Here is a 14,571-nt window from a genome sequence, read left to right as displayed (position 1 = left end):
TTTAGTTTTTATGAAGTTAATTGGTTCAAATCAGGGTAAAATCGCAAGAAAATTAAAGTTTTAAGATCAATTAAGGAATAAATTAAAGAAATTCAAAGCCAAGAACCTTTATATAAAAGGTGTCAAACTATGAGGACAAAATTGAATGAAATCAAGGGTGAAATTGAAGAAAATTGAAAGTTTAATGATCAATTGAATGTCAATTTGCATAAATTCAAGACTAAGGACCAAAATGAAAAATATGCTGAAATCTTGGGCTAAAATTAAAGTTCATTAGAGGCAAAATTGCATAAAACTAAAAGTTTAAAGCCAATCAAGGGTGTAATTGAGAAAAATCACAAATCAAAGGACTAAATTGAACTTTATCAAAACAACATTGTGTTGGTTACTGTTCGCCTTTTTTTTTATTTTTACTAAAAAGACTGTTCAGGGAGCTACTTTTCAGGGGCATTTAATGCTTCATCTCTCCACCAAGTTTGACACGAAAATGATCACCTAACATCTGAGTGCACTCCGGTATGGTCATTTCTAATCGATTGACACCACAACGATCGTGGTGCTGACCTAAAGAGATCAACTCAGACAGCCTTCAACTGTCAAATTTGATAGTTCATGATGCACATTTTGGACTAATAGCTGGGATCCTTTGGGGCTGAATCGAAGGTCAAGATTTGGCACCATTAAAAACAAAGTGTCCCTCTTCAACCCCCTATAAATAGGGATGGATTCCATGCCAAATATATTAAATAATAATTTAATAATATAATAATACAATAATATTTTAAAAAAAACTTCAAATTTTTCAAAGGACGTTTTAAAATATTTATGGGTCCCTCGCGTATTTTTTCAACAATTTTTCATAATACCGGGTTGTAGTCTTATACTGTAAGATATAGAGCCAGTATTAAAAATACTCAGTTTTCTTCGAAAAATAAAAAAAAATCAAAAATTAAATTTTCATTTCGAAAAACCAAAATGTTCTGTTTTCGTGCATATGACCAAATCCTAAAAGTTTTCTAAATATATTTTCTAAAAGATAAAATCACAACATTTTCATCATACTTTCTTTTAAAAAAAATGGATATCGTAACTAGTTTATGGTTATGCATTAGGGTATGGTCAAAATATCAAAAACCCTTCACCAATCATTTTGTTCACTTTATATTTAAAGTGTTAGGGTTTAGTTGTAGATTCTAATACTTGAAGGTGTAAAACTACACAGTAAAATATATCCACAGATATTAAAGATGAAAAAACAAAAAATATAAATAAATAAATGCAATGCTAAAATTTAGACTTTAGAGCAGTTAGGATTTAACTCAATAAGGTAGAGACTCTCTCATGATAGGAGATCTACCTTAGACCTTAGAAAAAACTAACGAATAAAAACTTGACTTAGAAAAACAACCAAGCAACAATACAGATTACCTCGGATAGGTTGCACTAGGGATGATGCGTCTTCCCCTTGCACAACCGATCTCTTACCCGAACTCTAGCACACCATAGGTTTCCTAGTAATCATGATACTAGGTGACGACTTCTAAACCTTAATCATAATTTTATGATTAAACTCAAAAATCTTTTCTTTCTCAATACCTCTAAGGAGGCTAACGACGTCATTCGACGTCACCCTGCAACAATCAGATACATAAAAGGGTTTGAAACCCAAAATTTATGCCTCCATTCTTTCAATTTGTCTATAGTTTAACAATTTCAAGCATCCATTTATCATCAATACAATTAATCCCATAATTAAATCAAGTTTGATTAATTACTTTCCTATCACCAACACATCACTATCTATATAACCAAGACCTCATTCCTCATATTTACACAATTAATGAATGTGAATTAACTTAAAATCAAGTAAGATTTTTATCTTTTGCAAAAACCCTATCATGGTCGGCCACATGACAAGCCATTTGTCCTTGTTTTCATTCAATTTTTCTTTTAACTTTATCATACCCCTTATTCATTTCATACCAAATAAACCAATAACTATCCAAAAATCATTTCCCTAAAATTTTTCTACAATCCCTAGAATTTCTAAAAATCAAGGGTTTCCTTCCCTTCCTTATAAAACAAGATATAACATGGATTTAAATCATGTGTATATTTGACTTGCCAACTTCCTGACCTGTTTCATTTTGATCTATTATATTTTTACATTTGATATAAAAAACAAAAGATATAACACGGATTTAAGTAAGAAAAAGTCATTTATCTTTGCTAGAATAACTCAATTGAATGAGTTCTTCTCAATTCCTCCACCAGTTATTTGCTCTCCCTCTTCATTCAAAGCTTCATTTCTCAAATTTCTTTACCCTCCCATCATGTTTTCTCTTTTTATAATCTTCCTCATGATTTGTTTTTCTTAGTAGAAACACCCTTAAACCCTCTCAACATTTATAATTTTGGAGACCGCCATTTAATTTTTTTAAGAAAATGAGAAAAATCAAGCTCTTCCTCCTTTAAAAGAGCTTTTGGCCAAAATGGTACCAGGGGAGAAGTTTTTTATTAAATTATAACAATGCTATTAATGAATTTATGTGTTATTTTCTATATTTATTGTCCAACCATCATCACTCATTGAATTTATGTGTTATTTTCTATATTTGTTGTCCAACCATCATCACTCATGTAAGGCCTTCTCGAATTCTAATTAACCTTAAATTTTAACCCAAAATAGAAAAATATATCAGAGACTTCTTGTAGAATTTTAGTCTGTCCAATGATCAGATTGAGAGTTATGTTTGATATCATAAAACTAAACAATTAGTAACTCTACACCAAAATTCGAATTTGCGTACTATTTTATTTACTTAAATCATCAAGATTTTTAAACTAATTCATTGGAGACTCCCATCCATCATCATAATAAAATCTTCATCAGATTTTTCACAACTGTTAGTCAAAATAATACAATTATACGTTGGGCTTATACTGGTGATCAATGTTTTTCACGTATAAAATTATACATTATTTTATTTAGAATTCCACTTGTTGTTGTTATCATTATCATTGTCTAATTATTTTCACCTCAATTTATAAAAAAATTTCTTTAATGTAGTTATTTTACTTGATTAGAGAATTTACACGACTCTTCACTAGGTTGACATTTTACATACTAATTTATCACTTTACCTCATCCAAAATTTAAGTTAATTTACCAAATCAAAAAATATTTTCTTCTAATATATCATTTTTCAATTAAGAATTACCCTAACATTGATTTACTGATTTTTAAGCTCGGGGTTTGCAAAAACATTATCTTTTCATTTTTTTAAGAAAAGTTAGAAAAACATCATTTAAAAAAATCTTTTAAAAAAGTTAAATCCAGCTTTGATTAAATTAATTGGATCATGATTTGACTTGTTGGGTTGAAAAATAAATTTTTAATTGATTTTTTTATATAAAAAAAAACTCAACTAAGGTTAAAAGTCAAGTCAACTAGGTTATGTATCGACCTGATAAGCCTTGCTAGGTTTAATAATTATGATCTAAACTCTAAAAAGAGATCAAGTACCATTTGGTTATTATACTCAAATAAAAAAAGAAAGAGACAATAAACACACAAAAAAATACAAAATAAAATAAAAGATTGAGATAAAATTATATTTGATATAAAAAATAATTATTATCTTTGTATTTTATTTAATTAAAAATAAATAAAATATAAAAAATATATTTTATTCTTAATATATATTATCCATGCCTTCTATCCTCCAGGACATGTTCACAGTAAACAAACTCTAGATTAAATCTTTTCAGTTCAACAGATTCAATCCAAGGGTCCACAAGGGCTGGCGGGATATTAAATTCAGAGACCTGTCTACCATAACTTGCTTTACTCTCTCCTCTTCACTACCACTCTCAACTTTTCTTCCATGGTGGACCTCCTCCCATCTTGTTTTCACGCTTCATCTCATTAGTTTTACTACTTTGGCCTTTCTTGACTCAGACCAAGACATATCATATCCATAGGTATGGAGAAGAATAACTAACAATATTTGTGCAATCAATGGGCTTGCGTGCTTTTCTTTCCTTTGGTTGAATTGAATCCATCGTAATTGAGCTCAACCTTGTAAGATCTTTCAATCTCTCTTTTTGCATAACCACTCAACCTTCCTTTTAACTGTTCCAACTCTCTCTTTTTTGTCCCCAATCTCTAGTACTCGAAACAGGAAAAAAAATCCCAACTTTTTGTAACACTTTTTAACTTTCTTTATGTAATTGCTTTCTGTCTGATTATTGGGTTATTAGTAGCTTCCACAAGTACCAGAAACTGACAAGGATCTCATTACAGTGAAAAAGGTGAGGTGCTAAGACAACTAAAAAGCCCATTTGCTAAAATAGAAAAAAAGAATGGAACTTTGAAACACTTCTCGATTCTCTACTTTCTCTTTGTTCCTTGTTTTCTTTCTTCTTCTTGTCTTGATCCATTGTCAACAGCTTGTTCTTAGCCTTTTTTTATTGTGCTTCAATGAATTGATGGCATGCCATTGCTATTACAGGCCAAAGGGCTAGCTGTTTGTGTCTTAGTGTGGTCATTCATTCAGCTCTGGACTCGTGCTTTGTAGACATGGGTGAATCATTAGTTGCTGCCTCAAGTTATGAAGATAAGGTACACTCACTTGTCCCTTGATCTGTTAAATGTGCCCCATTTGTTAAGAATTTAGTTGTCGTGATTGTCTTCTTGAATTTATTTTCTTTTATTATGGATTCCTGATTAATTTCCAGTCCATGCTTGCAAAAATTCCCATGCTTTCTGGTTTTGTGTAGTTATGAGCTGTCATTCTGTTTCTTGCTTGAATTTTGTTTTTTTGTGATGACATAAAAGATAGGAGGGACAGTTGCCTCGGATCCTGCTCTTCAAGCGTCGGTTTCATTTGGTAGATTTGAGAATGATTCTCTGTCTTGGGATAAATGGTCATCCTTCTCACAAAATAAGTACTTGGAGGAAGTTGAGAAGTGTGCCACTCCTGGATCTGTAGCTGAGAAAAGGGCTTACTTTGAGGCTCATTACAAAAAGATTGCTGCTAGAAAGGCTGAGCTACTAGATCAGGAGAAGCAAATCGAACATGATTTATCGAGGGCAAACAATCAAAACAGTGGAGATCTAATAGTTAAGACTAGTCAGATGGATTCAGACTTTGATGCGTCCAATGGCCAAACTTCTTCTGAAGGTATTAGGCCGGAAAGCAAATTCGATAATGAGTGGGATGGTGGCCATATAGACAAGCCTACTGAAGATGCTGCAATTGATGCACACGGTCAAGCCTCAACGAATAAGCCTTATGAAGACACTGCAGTTGATGCACACGGTCAAGCCTCATCGAACGATCCTTATGAAGACGCTGCATTTTCTGTACATGGTCAAGCCTCATTGAATGAGCCTTATGAAGATGCTGCAATTGATGTACAAGGTCAAGTCCCATTGAATGGGAGAGTGAAGGAAGAGCAGGATAGCGAATTAGATACCCCTGTGTCAGCCAAGCTGGAAGAAGTGGCTTTAATGAAAAAGGAGGAAACTGGGTCTCAAGACATGAGAGAATTGCCAAAGAACTTAGAGAAAGAGATGGAAAGCATCCTAATGATCAAAGAGGAAAAAGTGAAGTTAGATCATCGGAAGGAATCTCCAAAGGTGAACTATTATGCTATCGAACCTAGTCATTTCCATAGGGGAAAAAAAGCTAAATTCTGACAGCTTTTTATACACTTATTGCAACTTTGGTTTTTTATTAGCGTTGTGGCTCATCTGTTTTACTATATTGTTACTTTAGATTTCTCCAATGAGCAAGGTTAGAGATTTAGCAATGGCGAAGAAGAAACCAGAACCACCTATAACTAAACGGCCCCAAATCTCCTCTCTGAAGTTCTCAAAGCCTGCGTCAACTTCTAGTTCACTGTCTGCGTCACAATCTTCCATAAAGAAAGTTAACGGTTCATCTTTACCAAGGAGCAAAAATACTCCTGTTGGAGGGAACAAGAAAGTGAACCCTAAATCCTTGCACATGTCTCTGAGCATGGATTCTCCAAATTCTGAGACAGTTCCTCTTACAACTACTAGAAAATCATTTATTATGGAGAAAATGGGGGATAAGGACATTGTCAAAAGAGCATTTAAGACATTCCAAAACAATTTCAGCCAGTTGAAATCTTCTGCTGAAGAGAGATCTATTGGAGCAAAGCAGGTTTGTCCTCTGATTAGGCTTATGACATGACCTTTAAAATCATTTTACTTCCCAAAAAAATATTTTTGGCTTGTTGAATCTCATATTTTCAATTTTCTTGAGCAGATGCCTGCAAAAGAGATAGGTGTTAAGGTTTCCACTTCTATGACACCACGGAAAGAGAATATAGGGTAATTTTCAAATTGTCTACTTTGTATTCTGATGAATGTATTTATCATTGCATGTATGCATGTGTGCAACTTGTGCAATAGTTTTGTTGTTGAAATGATACTTGCATACTGACAATCATGTGCAAACATTTTCAATTCCATCTGTTGGATGTCTGGATTTAGCTTTGAAATTTAATTTATTTTCTCTAAGAATAAACAGGGCAGATAATGGAGAATGTGAAAGCTATGATTGGTGATTGGAGCCAAATTAAACTCTTTTCTTTGAAATACATTTGTTAATTTGTATTATCTGGTAAAATAGTCATCACCTGCAAATTACCTTGTTGGTCAATCCAAACTTCCATTCCTTTGGTCCTCTTCTTACTTTATTTCTATCATGCACATCATTTCTGATTCGGCAGTTTTAAATATATGTAGATCCAATGTTGAGCTTTTATAATCATAAAATCTCAACAACTCTATCATAGTCTTGCTCTCTGGTTGGTGCTACTTTTTTTTTGGTTCATAGGAAGGCCTGTTGACTTTTCAGCTACACAATGGCAGTTATCCCTCTCCCTCCCTTAATCTCTCCCATCACAGGTGTGAGTGGGATTCGATTCCAGGTTGCTTGATACCATATAAAGCGACTTTAACAACCAGGCTAATTTTAACAAATGTGTCCATACTGAAGCTTATCTATTTTGCCTTCCATATGTGGCGTTTATTTATAATTTGTCTCGTCTTTCTAACATCACAGAATTTGCAGCTTACGCTAATTTGCGAACACTTTCTGTAATTTGTCTGTGAGATTGATATCTAGTTTAACGTTCATATCTATGATTTATAGAGTAACATCATGAAGAACTTTGAAACAATGATGTCTTTGAAACAATGATGTCTTTTGCTTCTACTAAGCTGCTTTTGTGCAAACACCTAAAAGATTTACCACCTTATATGGAAAGTTCAGTGTTGGATTGATGTTGTGATAGGTCTTTCAAATCTGGCGGGGTGGATAGGAGAACTGCTAAGCTGGCCCCATCTTCTTCTGTCTTGAAAAGTGATGAGAGAGCAGAGAGAAGGAAAGAGGTATAACCATTTCACTGCTACCCTTCTCTCTCCATTGGACACAATTCTTTTAGGAAAAGCTTTTTTACATTTTGAGCATGCAATGCTGTTTTCTGTTAGCCACTAAATTTAAGATCTCTTTTAAAATAAATTTCAGTTTTCTAAGAAACTGGAAGAAAAATCCAAGACTGAGGCAGAGAGCAGGCGCCTTGGAACAAAATCAAAGGTAGATTTCCAAATATCCTCATTTTTGTTGTTAGTATCAAATTGCTGTGATGTGACAATGAACAAAAAACAAAAAACAAATCAATATAATTTAAAAGAAGAATGCAGCCAAGTGTGTTTCTGTGAGCTTGTGTGCATGTATGTATACCAATGCACGTTTTGTTTTTCCTTCTAATGGTTTCTTGGATGATAGTGCTCCCAAAAGATTAGCTCCATTGGATCATTAAAACAATACAGTTCTACTGTTCCATCCGAATGACTGTCATGCTATATGCTTGGTACAGGAGGAAAGAGAGGCAGAGATTAAAAAGCCAAGACGGAGCTTGAACTTCAAAGCCACGCCCATGCCAGGTTTTTATAGAGGACAGAAGGCATCTAAAAGCCCATTAGATAAGGTATGTACTGTTCCAGCTTATGATCTACATGGGATGGAAAACAATTTGAAACATTATACACTACTTTGAGGTATATGGCCAGGTCTTTGCCTTTGGCTTTCCCTTTTTAATCTCTGTCTATATGTTGGTAAGTGCTTAATGTTAGAAAACATCTATATTTATTCTCTCCCCCTATTTCAGTGCTTTGTGGAGATTAAAATTTGGATATTAATAGTCAACTACCATTGGTAGTTCAGACAAGTCCACAAAACTATTGAACCAATCATTGAGAAAACTTCCATCATTTTTTTCAATGTCTAGGTAGGGTGCTTGTTTATGGACACCAAACCAGATAAAATAGAAAAACCTATTAAATAGTGGTAATTGGGAAAGGAAACTAGAATAAACTAAATTTCTACTCCAACTACTAAATAATAAATACTGATATTCCTAAAAATATAAAAATCTAGAAAAACTAAACAATATTAAAATTTCTAAATGGTCAAATAATATTTGTTGTCGTTGTCTTTCTCCACCCCCACCAACTTTTTAGTGTTTATCGAGTCTGGTGAGGCTGGATGACTTTGAGAGGCCTATTGTTGCCTTGCTTACAATTAGGCTTATTGTCTGTCAATTTGCCATCACTCAAATGGGTCACAGGGAACATGATGGATGACCTGTCACTGTCAACACTACATGGCATTTGACAAGTGAAATGCATCTTTTTATGTTGCATATCAAAATTCCAGTAGCATGTGAATTTAAATGTGCATTTGATTTAAGCTTCTAAACCCTATCCGTCTATATTCAGGAGAATCCAATTTATGAATTCTGGGGAAATAGAGCAATGAATTGAAAAAAAAAAATTGTTTTGCTAAATTATCCTGAGACTGAAGGAGCATGCAAAAATGCTCAAACACTATGTTTTTAACTTTAAGTCATTGTCCCCTAATTTCCTTCTAAATCATGTCATAAACTCATAATCCCTGCTCGATGGGTTTTTTCTTGAGGATTCGGGGAAAGAAAGGGATGGGTTGCGCGCACACAAAAAAAGAAAACCAGTAAACACACTAGACCTGAGGGTTCAAAACATGTAAATGAATGTGAGAACTGATAGACTTATTGTCATGATGTATGCAGGAGGGTTCCAAGACGCTTCGGATATAGAGATACACATCATCCATCAGGAATGTGATATAATGAAACTTTCTCTGAAAGAAACAGTGAGCAAGGGTGGCCCATTCACATTGGAGGCTGCATGCATATATTTCTAGATGAGGACTGTACAGTTGGAGTGGAGTTGCTTTCTAGCAAGGAACCTGTCATGAGAGTATCACTCGGCAAATGGCAAGCTCAGTTGCTTTCTGTATGTTGGAATTGCAACCAGAGAAACCAGATTTCATTAATCATGTTGTCTAGAATAGATGGGAAATTATTTGTGACAGAAAACACAAAGAGGTGAGGACTGCCATGTTCTTCACGCATTAGCTCTAGGCATGCATGCATTACTGTGTGAGATCAGAAGTATCAAATCGTTAGGGATATGCATAGAGGCCTTGAATAGTTTAGATATATACTGTTACATGTATTTGTTATGGCACCATGTTCTGCTTTTGTGAAGATGTATCTTCTATTTATCTTGTCCTTCGAATTTTCACAGTGTGAGGTTCAATCTTGCTTGTGTCGGGCTTGAACTTCAATGAGCGTGAAGGAAATTGTTGTCTTGGTAATTAGGATAGGAGTATAGGAAAGCTTAATCATGTTTCCTACTGGCAGCCTGCAGCATCATTTAATGGGAGAGAACAAAAATCTTCTTCTTGCAAATCTTCTTCCACATGGGCAAGAAGTAGATTTTAGCCACATCAACCAGCCTATAGAGTATAGCCTATACTATAAAATTCTTGCATTGCGAGCGACTGAAATTATTTCTAAGCTTTCAATTTCTAGGATTCATCAAGTCAAAGAAGGAAAATCTCCTCCAGCCAAGGGCAAAGGCAATAATCGAAATTGACGCTCCTATATACTTCCTATTTTCTATTCAAACTGCCAAACATGCCCTAGGCATACTGTGGTGTGTTTCTCGCACAATTGCAGCATGGAATTATTATTATTATTATTATACAAAACTTGGCAATTCAAAGTGGAAAACGATACTTTTACCTTATTTGCAGAAGTGTTTTTTTTTTAATAATTTTTTTTTATATTAATTTTTTATATTAAGTTATTATACTCTCACAACAACACGGATTGCAGATTTGATAGGTTAACTTGATTGGTTCAATTTTTTTAATTAATTATTTTTTAATTTCATCCTTTAACATTAAGTTAATTAGAAATTAAGTTTCATAATTTATTTTGTTTATTTTCTATTAGGTTATTTTAGCCTCATGACTCGGGAATAGTGCTTAACAGGTTAACCTGAGTTGACTCAAGTTGTTTTCTTATTTTTTTTAATTGAATTTTTTTAATTTTATCATTTAATATTGGATCGGTTGGGGTTTGAGCTTCGTAATTTTTTTTTTATTTGTGTTCTATGAAGTTATGTTAGTCTCATGATTAAGGGTGTATTTTTGATATTTTAACTTCAGGTAAATCGAGTTGTTTTTTTTAAAGGTTAACTCAGTCTCATGACCTGGGTCACGAGTCTTTCAACATTGGATTTTCTTTTTTATTGGGCTATCCTCGTCTCATAACCCGAGTCGTGGATTTAGCGGGTTAACCCAGTTGACTCAATGTTTTTTTAATTGACTTTTTTCCTATTTTCATTATTATTTTTTTTATTAGGAATTAAGCTTCATGATTTATTTTAGTTTTCTTTTTATTATGTTATTCTAATTTCATGTGCTTAACGGGTTAACCTGGACCGACTTAACTCATTTTGTGTTATTTTTTTAATTAATATTTTTACAAATTTTATCGTTCAACATTGGATCCGACAGAATTGATTAGAGATTGAACTTCATAATTTATTTTGATTTGCTCTCTATGAGGTTATCTCAGTCTCATGACCAAAGTCGTGGATTTGACGGGTCTTTTTTTTTTCTATAAGGTTATCTCCATTTCATGATCTAGATCATGGGTTAAGCTAATTGACTTGAGTTATTTTTATATTTTTGTTTTTAATCTCATCCTTCAACATTGAGCTTATTAAGAATTAGACTTTGTAATTTATTTCGATTTGCTTTTAATAGGGTTATCTCTTTTTTTTTTTATCCGGGTTACGGGTTTGACAGGTTATTCCAATTCATTTTTTTAGATCTTTTTTAATTGATTTTTTTAAAAAAAACTTTTCCTCTAGCACGTGATTAATTGAGAATTAGCTTTCATAATTTATTTTGATTTGTTTTTTATAGGATTATCATAGTCTCATAACCCGAATCACAAATTTAACATATTAACTTAGTCAATCCAGTATGTTATTTTAATATTAGAAAAATATGATATTTTGAATTATTTTTATACCTACAAAGTTAACCAAATTATATTGAATGAATTTTCAAAAAACATTAAAACAAATTTTGACCTCACTCGCACCGTGCCGATTATCAATAATCTAGTTGATATCTATAACCAAAAAGAACTGCACTGTTGTTTGCTCATGATTCCGTTTCCATACAAGAACTTCTCTGTATAAATTATCTATCATACAAAAGCATAGTGTACTTCACATCTAGTTTGCACCTTTTAAGTATATATGCCTGGAGTAGCTTGAATTTACCTATGACCATCTTGATCAATTTCTTATGGCATCAGTTAAAAAGCATTTACACTTTCACTTGAAATTGACAAATTTAAACCATGATACAAAAAAAAAAAGAGAGTTTATTTACATTCCTGCAAAACAATTCAAAGAATCCAAAAATATTCACCTCTATAAATGCGGGAATGTTTTAACAACTATATACATTGGCCCATTCCCTTCCATGATAATTGATAGACATCCTTCAAAAATCTGAATCCGATTCGCTAGAACAGTTCATAGATTTTTCTTTCATAAAGTGTTGGGGCAAGTTTGGGAACCTTACTGGGATCCTTGATGCTGGTGACTTGGGGGAGGATTCAACACTTCTTGATGATGTTTTCCTTCTTTGCAGATTTCGAGTAATTTCAATACAGACCTGGTCAACCATACATAGAAAGTCTTTAATGATGGAAAATAGTTGAAGTGCGTGTGCTTCTTGATCTTTCGAAGCTCCTGCATGGTAATATTCTGTTGTTTTCTTTACAAGATCCATCACCCTCGTCTGCTCTTGAGTCAAACCCTTTAGTTCTTCCTCAGCTGCTTCAAGAAAACCTTTCATTTCCCTTACAAACCCCCCTTCTCCGTTAGCAGCAGCACATTGTGACATAAATGCCCTAACTTCTCTTGCACCTGTTGCGAGAGCTGAGCAAGTAGCAGCAAAGGTATCATAATCTATTTGGGCTGCTTTCTTAACATTAGAGAATTCAATGCTGAGCCCTCCTACCGCAGGTAATCCCAGCATCATATATTCCTTCTCTCTCTCTCCTTTTGACGCTGAATCCTCAGAAATCACACTGCTGTTGCTTCTTTGGCTGCTGTTTCGACTCAAGCTACGATTTCGATTAAGAACGCAACGTTTTCCTTCAGTTCGGACTACTTCTTCCACGACAAAGTGAAGTAAAGTAGTTTTTCCATCCATGCTTTTAACATCAGATAGCTTTCCTAGTGAAGTTAGTTTGAAAGCTTGCGCATTTCCTCTAGAAGTTCCAGCGTTCATGCGATTACCAGCCTTGAGAATTGCTTCCAGAAGTTTGATAAAGAGTCCTCGATTTCGAAGTTCCTTGCATCCTGATTCAAGTATTTGTAAAGATTCCTTGAAGTGAAGAATCTCTGCATCATAAGTTGATCTGAAAAGCATGGCATTAATACGACTAAATGCTGTTGGAACAGCTTTCAGAAGATGGTAGAAGAAGGACTCAGCATCAGCCAGTCTAGTAGTGTCTCCCCCGAATTCAAGGATTTGGGATTCTTCCTCTTTGGTTGGAGCAATTCTCATAAGCTTTTCAAGAGTATCTACACTTAGACCTTGGCCATTAGTCAATGCATCAAGGAGCTCACTGCGAGAGATGGCCAGAGACTTGAGAACAATTGCCATGTTCTGGGATTTTCGGGCATCAAGAATAACAATTTGTGCTGATGAACTGGAAATAAGATTATTTGAATTGCTCGAGTTGCTCTCACTTTTTGGGGATTTCCTGTTGGTGGCTACGAATCCGAAGAGGGCTTCCATAAGATTATCATCAACCCTGAAACATTGAAAATTTTGAGAATCCATAGAATAGGATATCGAACTACTTCATTAGTATAATCTTATTCGAACAAAAAGATGAATCACAGTTACCTAAAAGAGCCACCATCGATTTTGTCCCACACCATGGACTGGCCAGCATTCGTGTTCACCTTATCCCAGTGCAACGGCTTCAGTTTTACCTGGCCATTCCCAGCTGCTGCTGTAGTACTGCCTTGTCCAGTTGAAGACTCCCCTGATTCACCTTTACTTGGGTTCCCTTTTTGCAATGGAGGAAGATTTGAAGATGCTGCCTTGGGTGGTGGTGGAGGCGGCGGCGGCTGATTTTTCTTTGCTGGGATTGTAGGAGGTGGAGGCGGTGCAGGAACTTGCTTGTTTGGAATTGCCATTGAAGATTGTAGTGGCGGCGGCGGCGCTGGAGACAGGGTAAGGGGAAGATTTGAATTTGATGGTTGACTTGTTAAAATTTGTTTTTCAATGGCCTTGACAAATTGATGGCTGACAGTAGGAATTGTTGTTTCTGGCACAACTTTTTTCTCAGAAGTTGAAGATTTTCCTCGAAGCAATGGAATTTCTTGTATAGGCTCAGACTTAGAATTCCTCCTGCGTTCTTCTCTGACAAAACTGTTTTTCTTATCTTCTTCTTCAAGTTTTCTCCAGTACAGCACATCCAATCCATTCTCATCAACAACCAATCCTTTAACATTCCCTTCGATTCGAGAAAATTGACTAGGAGGCAGAGGCAGAGGCACCACTGCCTGACCTCCTCTAGAACCAGTACCATGTCCATTACTTTTCCTTCGAGGAAGGATTACGAACCTTTGGATCAAGAAAAAAAGCAAAGTAGCAACGACAAAGGTGCTCGCAGCAGTTGCAGCTACTGCCTTGACAACGTTTCTGTTCGATGAAGACGAAGGCAAAGGACCTGACGCTGATGGACTCAATATAGTAGGGTTCGGAGAAGTAGAGGGTTTTGGCGGTGGGGCAGGAGATGGAAGCGGTGGGGCAGGAGATGGAATCGGAAATGGATAGAAAGTCTCAATATTTTGAGGGGAAATGGATTGGGAAGAAGAGAAAGGGATGACAGAGAGGAAAAACATTAGATGGAGAACAAGCCATGGCTGTTTAATGACAGCCATGAAAATGGAAATCGTTGGAGAATTGCAGAAGATTTTCTTCTTCTTTTCTCTTTGAGCTTGAGAATTGCAACGGATGGATATTGATGATCCCTTGTCTTGTACTTTTGGGTTTGTTCGCCTTGAAAGTTTCAAAGAGTGTTTGATCCCACTTCCTT

The 14,571-nt window shown here is 34.9% G+C and overlaps 2 protein-coding genes across 8 annotated transcripts; one reads left to right on the top strand and one right to left on the bottom strand.

Moving 5' to 3' along the window:
- The first annotated feature begins 3,827 nt into the window (after positions 1-3,827).
- Positions 3,828-9,660, top strand: LOC18102384 (protein WVD2-like 7). 7 transcript variants are annotated; one of them, XM_024611036.2, is made up of 10 exons: positions 3,836-4,084; positions 4,264-4,314; positions 4,515-4,624; positions 4,841-5,644; positions 5,784-6,194; positions 6,300-6,364; positions 7,333-7,429; positions 7,566-7,634; positions 7,918-8,028; positions 9,148-9,660. In XM_024611036.2, exons 3-10 carry the CDS (start codon positions 4,583-4,585, stop codon positions 9,172-9,174), a joined length of 1,626 nt encoding a protein of 541 aa, XP_024466804.1. In that variant the 5' UTR covers positions 3,836-4,084; positions 4,264-4,314; positions 4,515-4,582; the 3' UTR covers positions 9,175-9,660. The 7 variants fall into 7 exon arrangements, 6 of the variants coding, with proteins under 6 accessions (XP_024466806.1, XP_024466804.1, XP_024466805.1 ...); XM_024611038.2 differs by lacking the exon at positions 4,264-4,314 and having other exon boundaries at positions 3,828-3,984; XM_024611037.2 differs by lacking the exon at positions 4,264-4,314.
- A 2,149-nt stretch (positions 9,661-11,809) lies between these two features.
- Positions 11,810-14,571, bottom strand: LOC18102383 (formin-like protein 4). Its single transcript, XM_006378140.3, has 2 exons — positions 13,371-14,571; positions 11,810-13,275 (listed from the first exon to the last, which is right to left on the bottom strand). The coding sequence occupies exons 1-2, from the start codon at positions 14,414-14,416 to the stop codon at positions 11,952-11,954; spliced, it is 2,370 nt and encodes a 789-aa protein (XP_006378202.3). The 5' UTR covers positions 14,417-14,571; the 3' UTR covers positions 11,810-11,951.

The sequence above is a fragment of the Populus trichocarpa genome, chromosome 10 (genome assembly GCF_000002775.5).
Source record: "Populus trichocarpa isolate Nisqually-1 chromosome 10, P.trichocarpa_v4.1, whole genome shotgun sequence".
In the NCBI taxonomy this organism is placed as follows: Eukaryota; Viridiplantae; Streptophyta; class Magnoliopsida; order Malpighiales; family Salicaceae; genus Populus; species Populus trichocarpa.
Note: the sequence above shows the minus strand (reverse complement) of the source record. Positions and strands in the feature narration are given on the sequence as shown.

Bases quoted from the DNA above. Each gene is read 5' to 3' on its own strand.
- LOC18102384 (XM_024611038.2), top strand. From the start codon at position 4,583: ATGGGTGAATCATTAGTTGCTGCCTCAAGTTATGAAGATAAG. The intron at 5,645-5,783 runs GTGAACTATTAT...TTGTTACTTTAG, and splicing joins ATCGGAAGGAATCTCCAAAG to ATTTCTCCAATGAGCAAGGT. The intron at 7,430-7,565 runs GTATAACCATTT...AATAAATTTCAG, and splicing joins GAGCAGAGAGAAGGAAAGAG to TTTTCTAAGAAACTGGAAGA.
- LOC18102383 (XM_006378140.3), bottom strand. From the start codon at position 14,416: ATGGCTGTCATTAAACAGCCATGGCTTGTTCTCCATCTAATGTTTTTC. The intron at 13,276-13,370 runs GTAACTGTGATT...TCAATGTTTCAG, and splicing joins ATCGATGGTGGCTCTTTTAG to GGTTGATGATAATCTTATGG.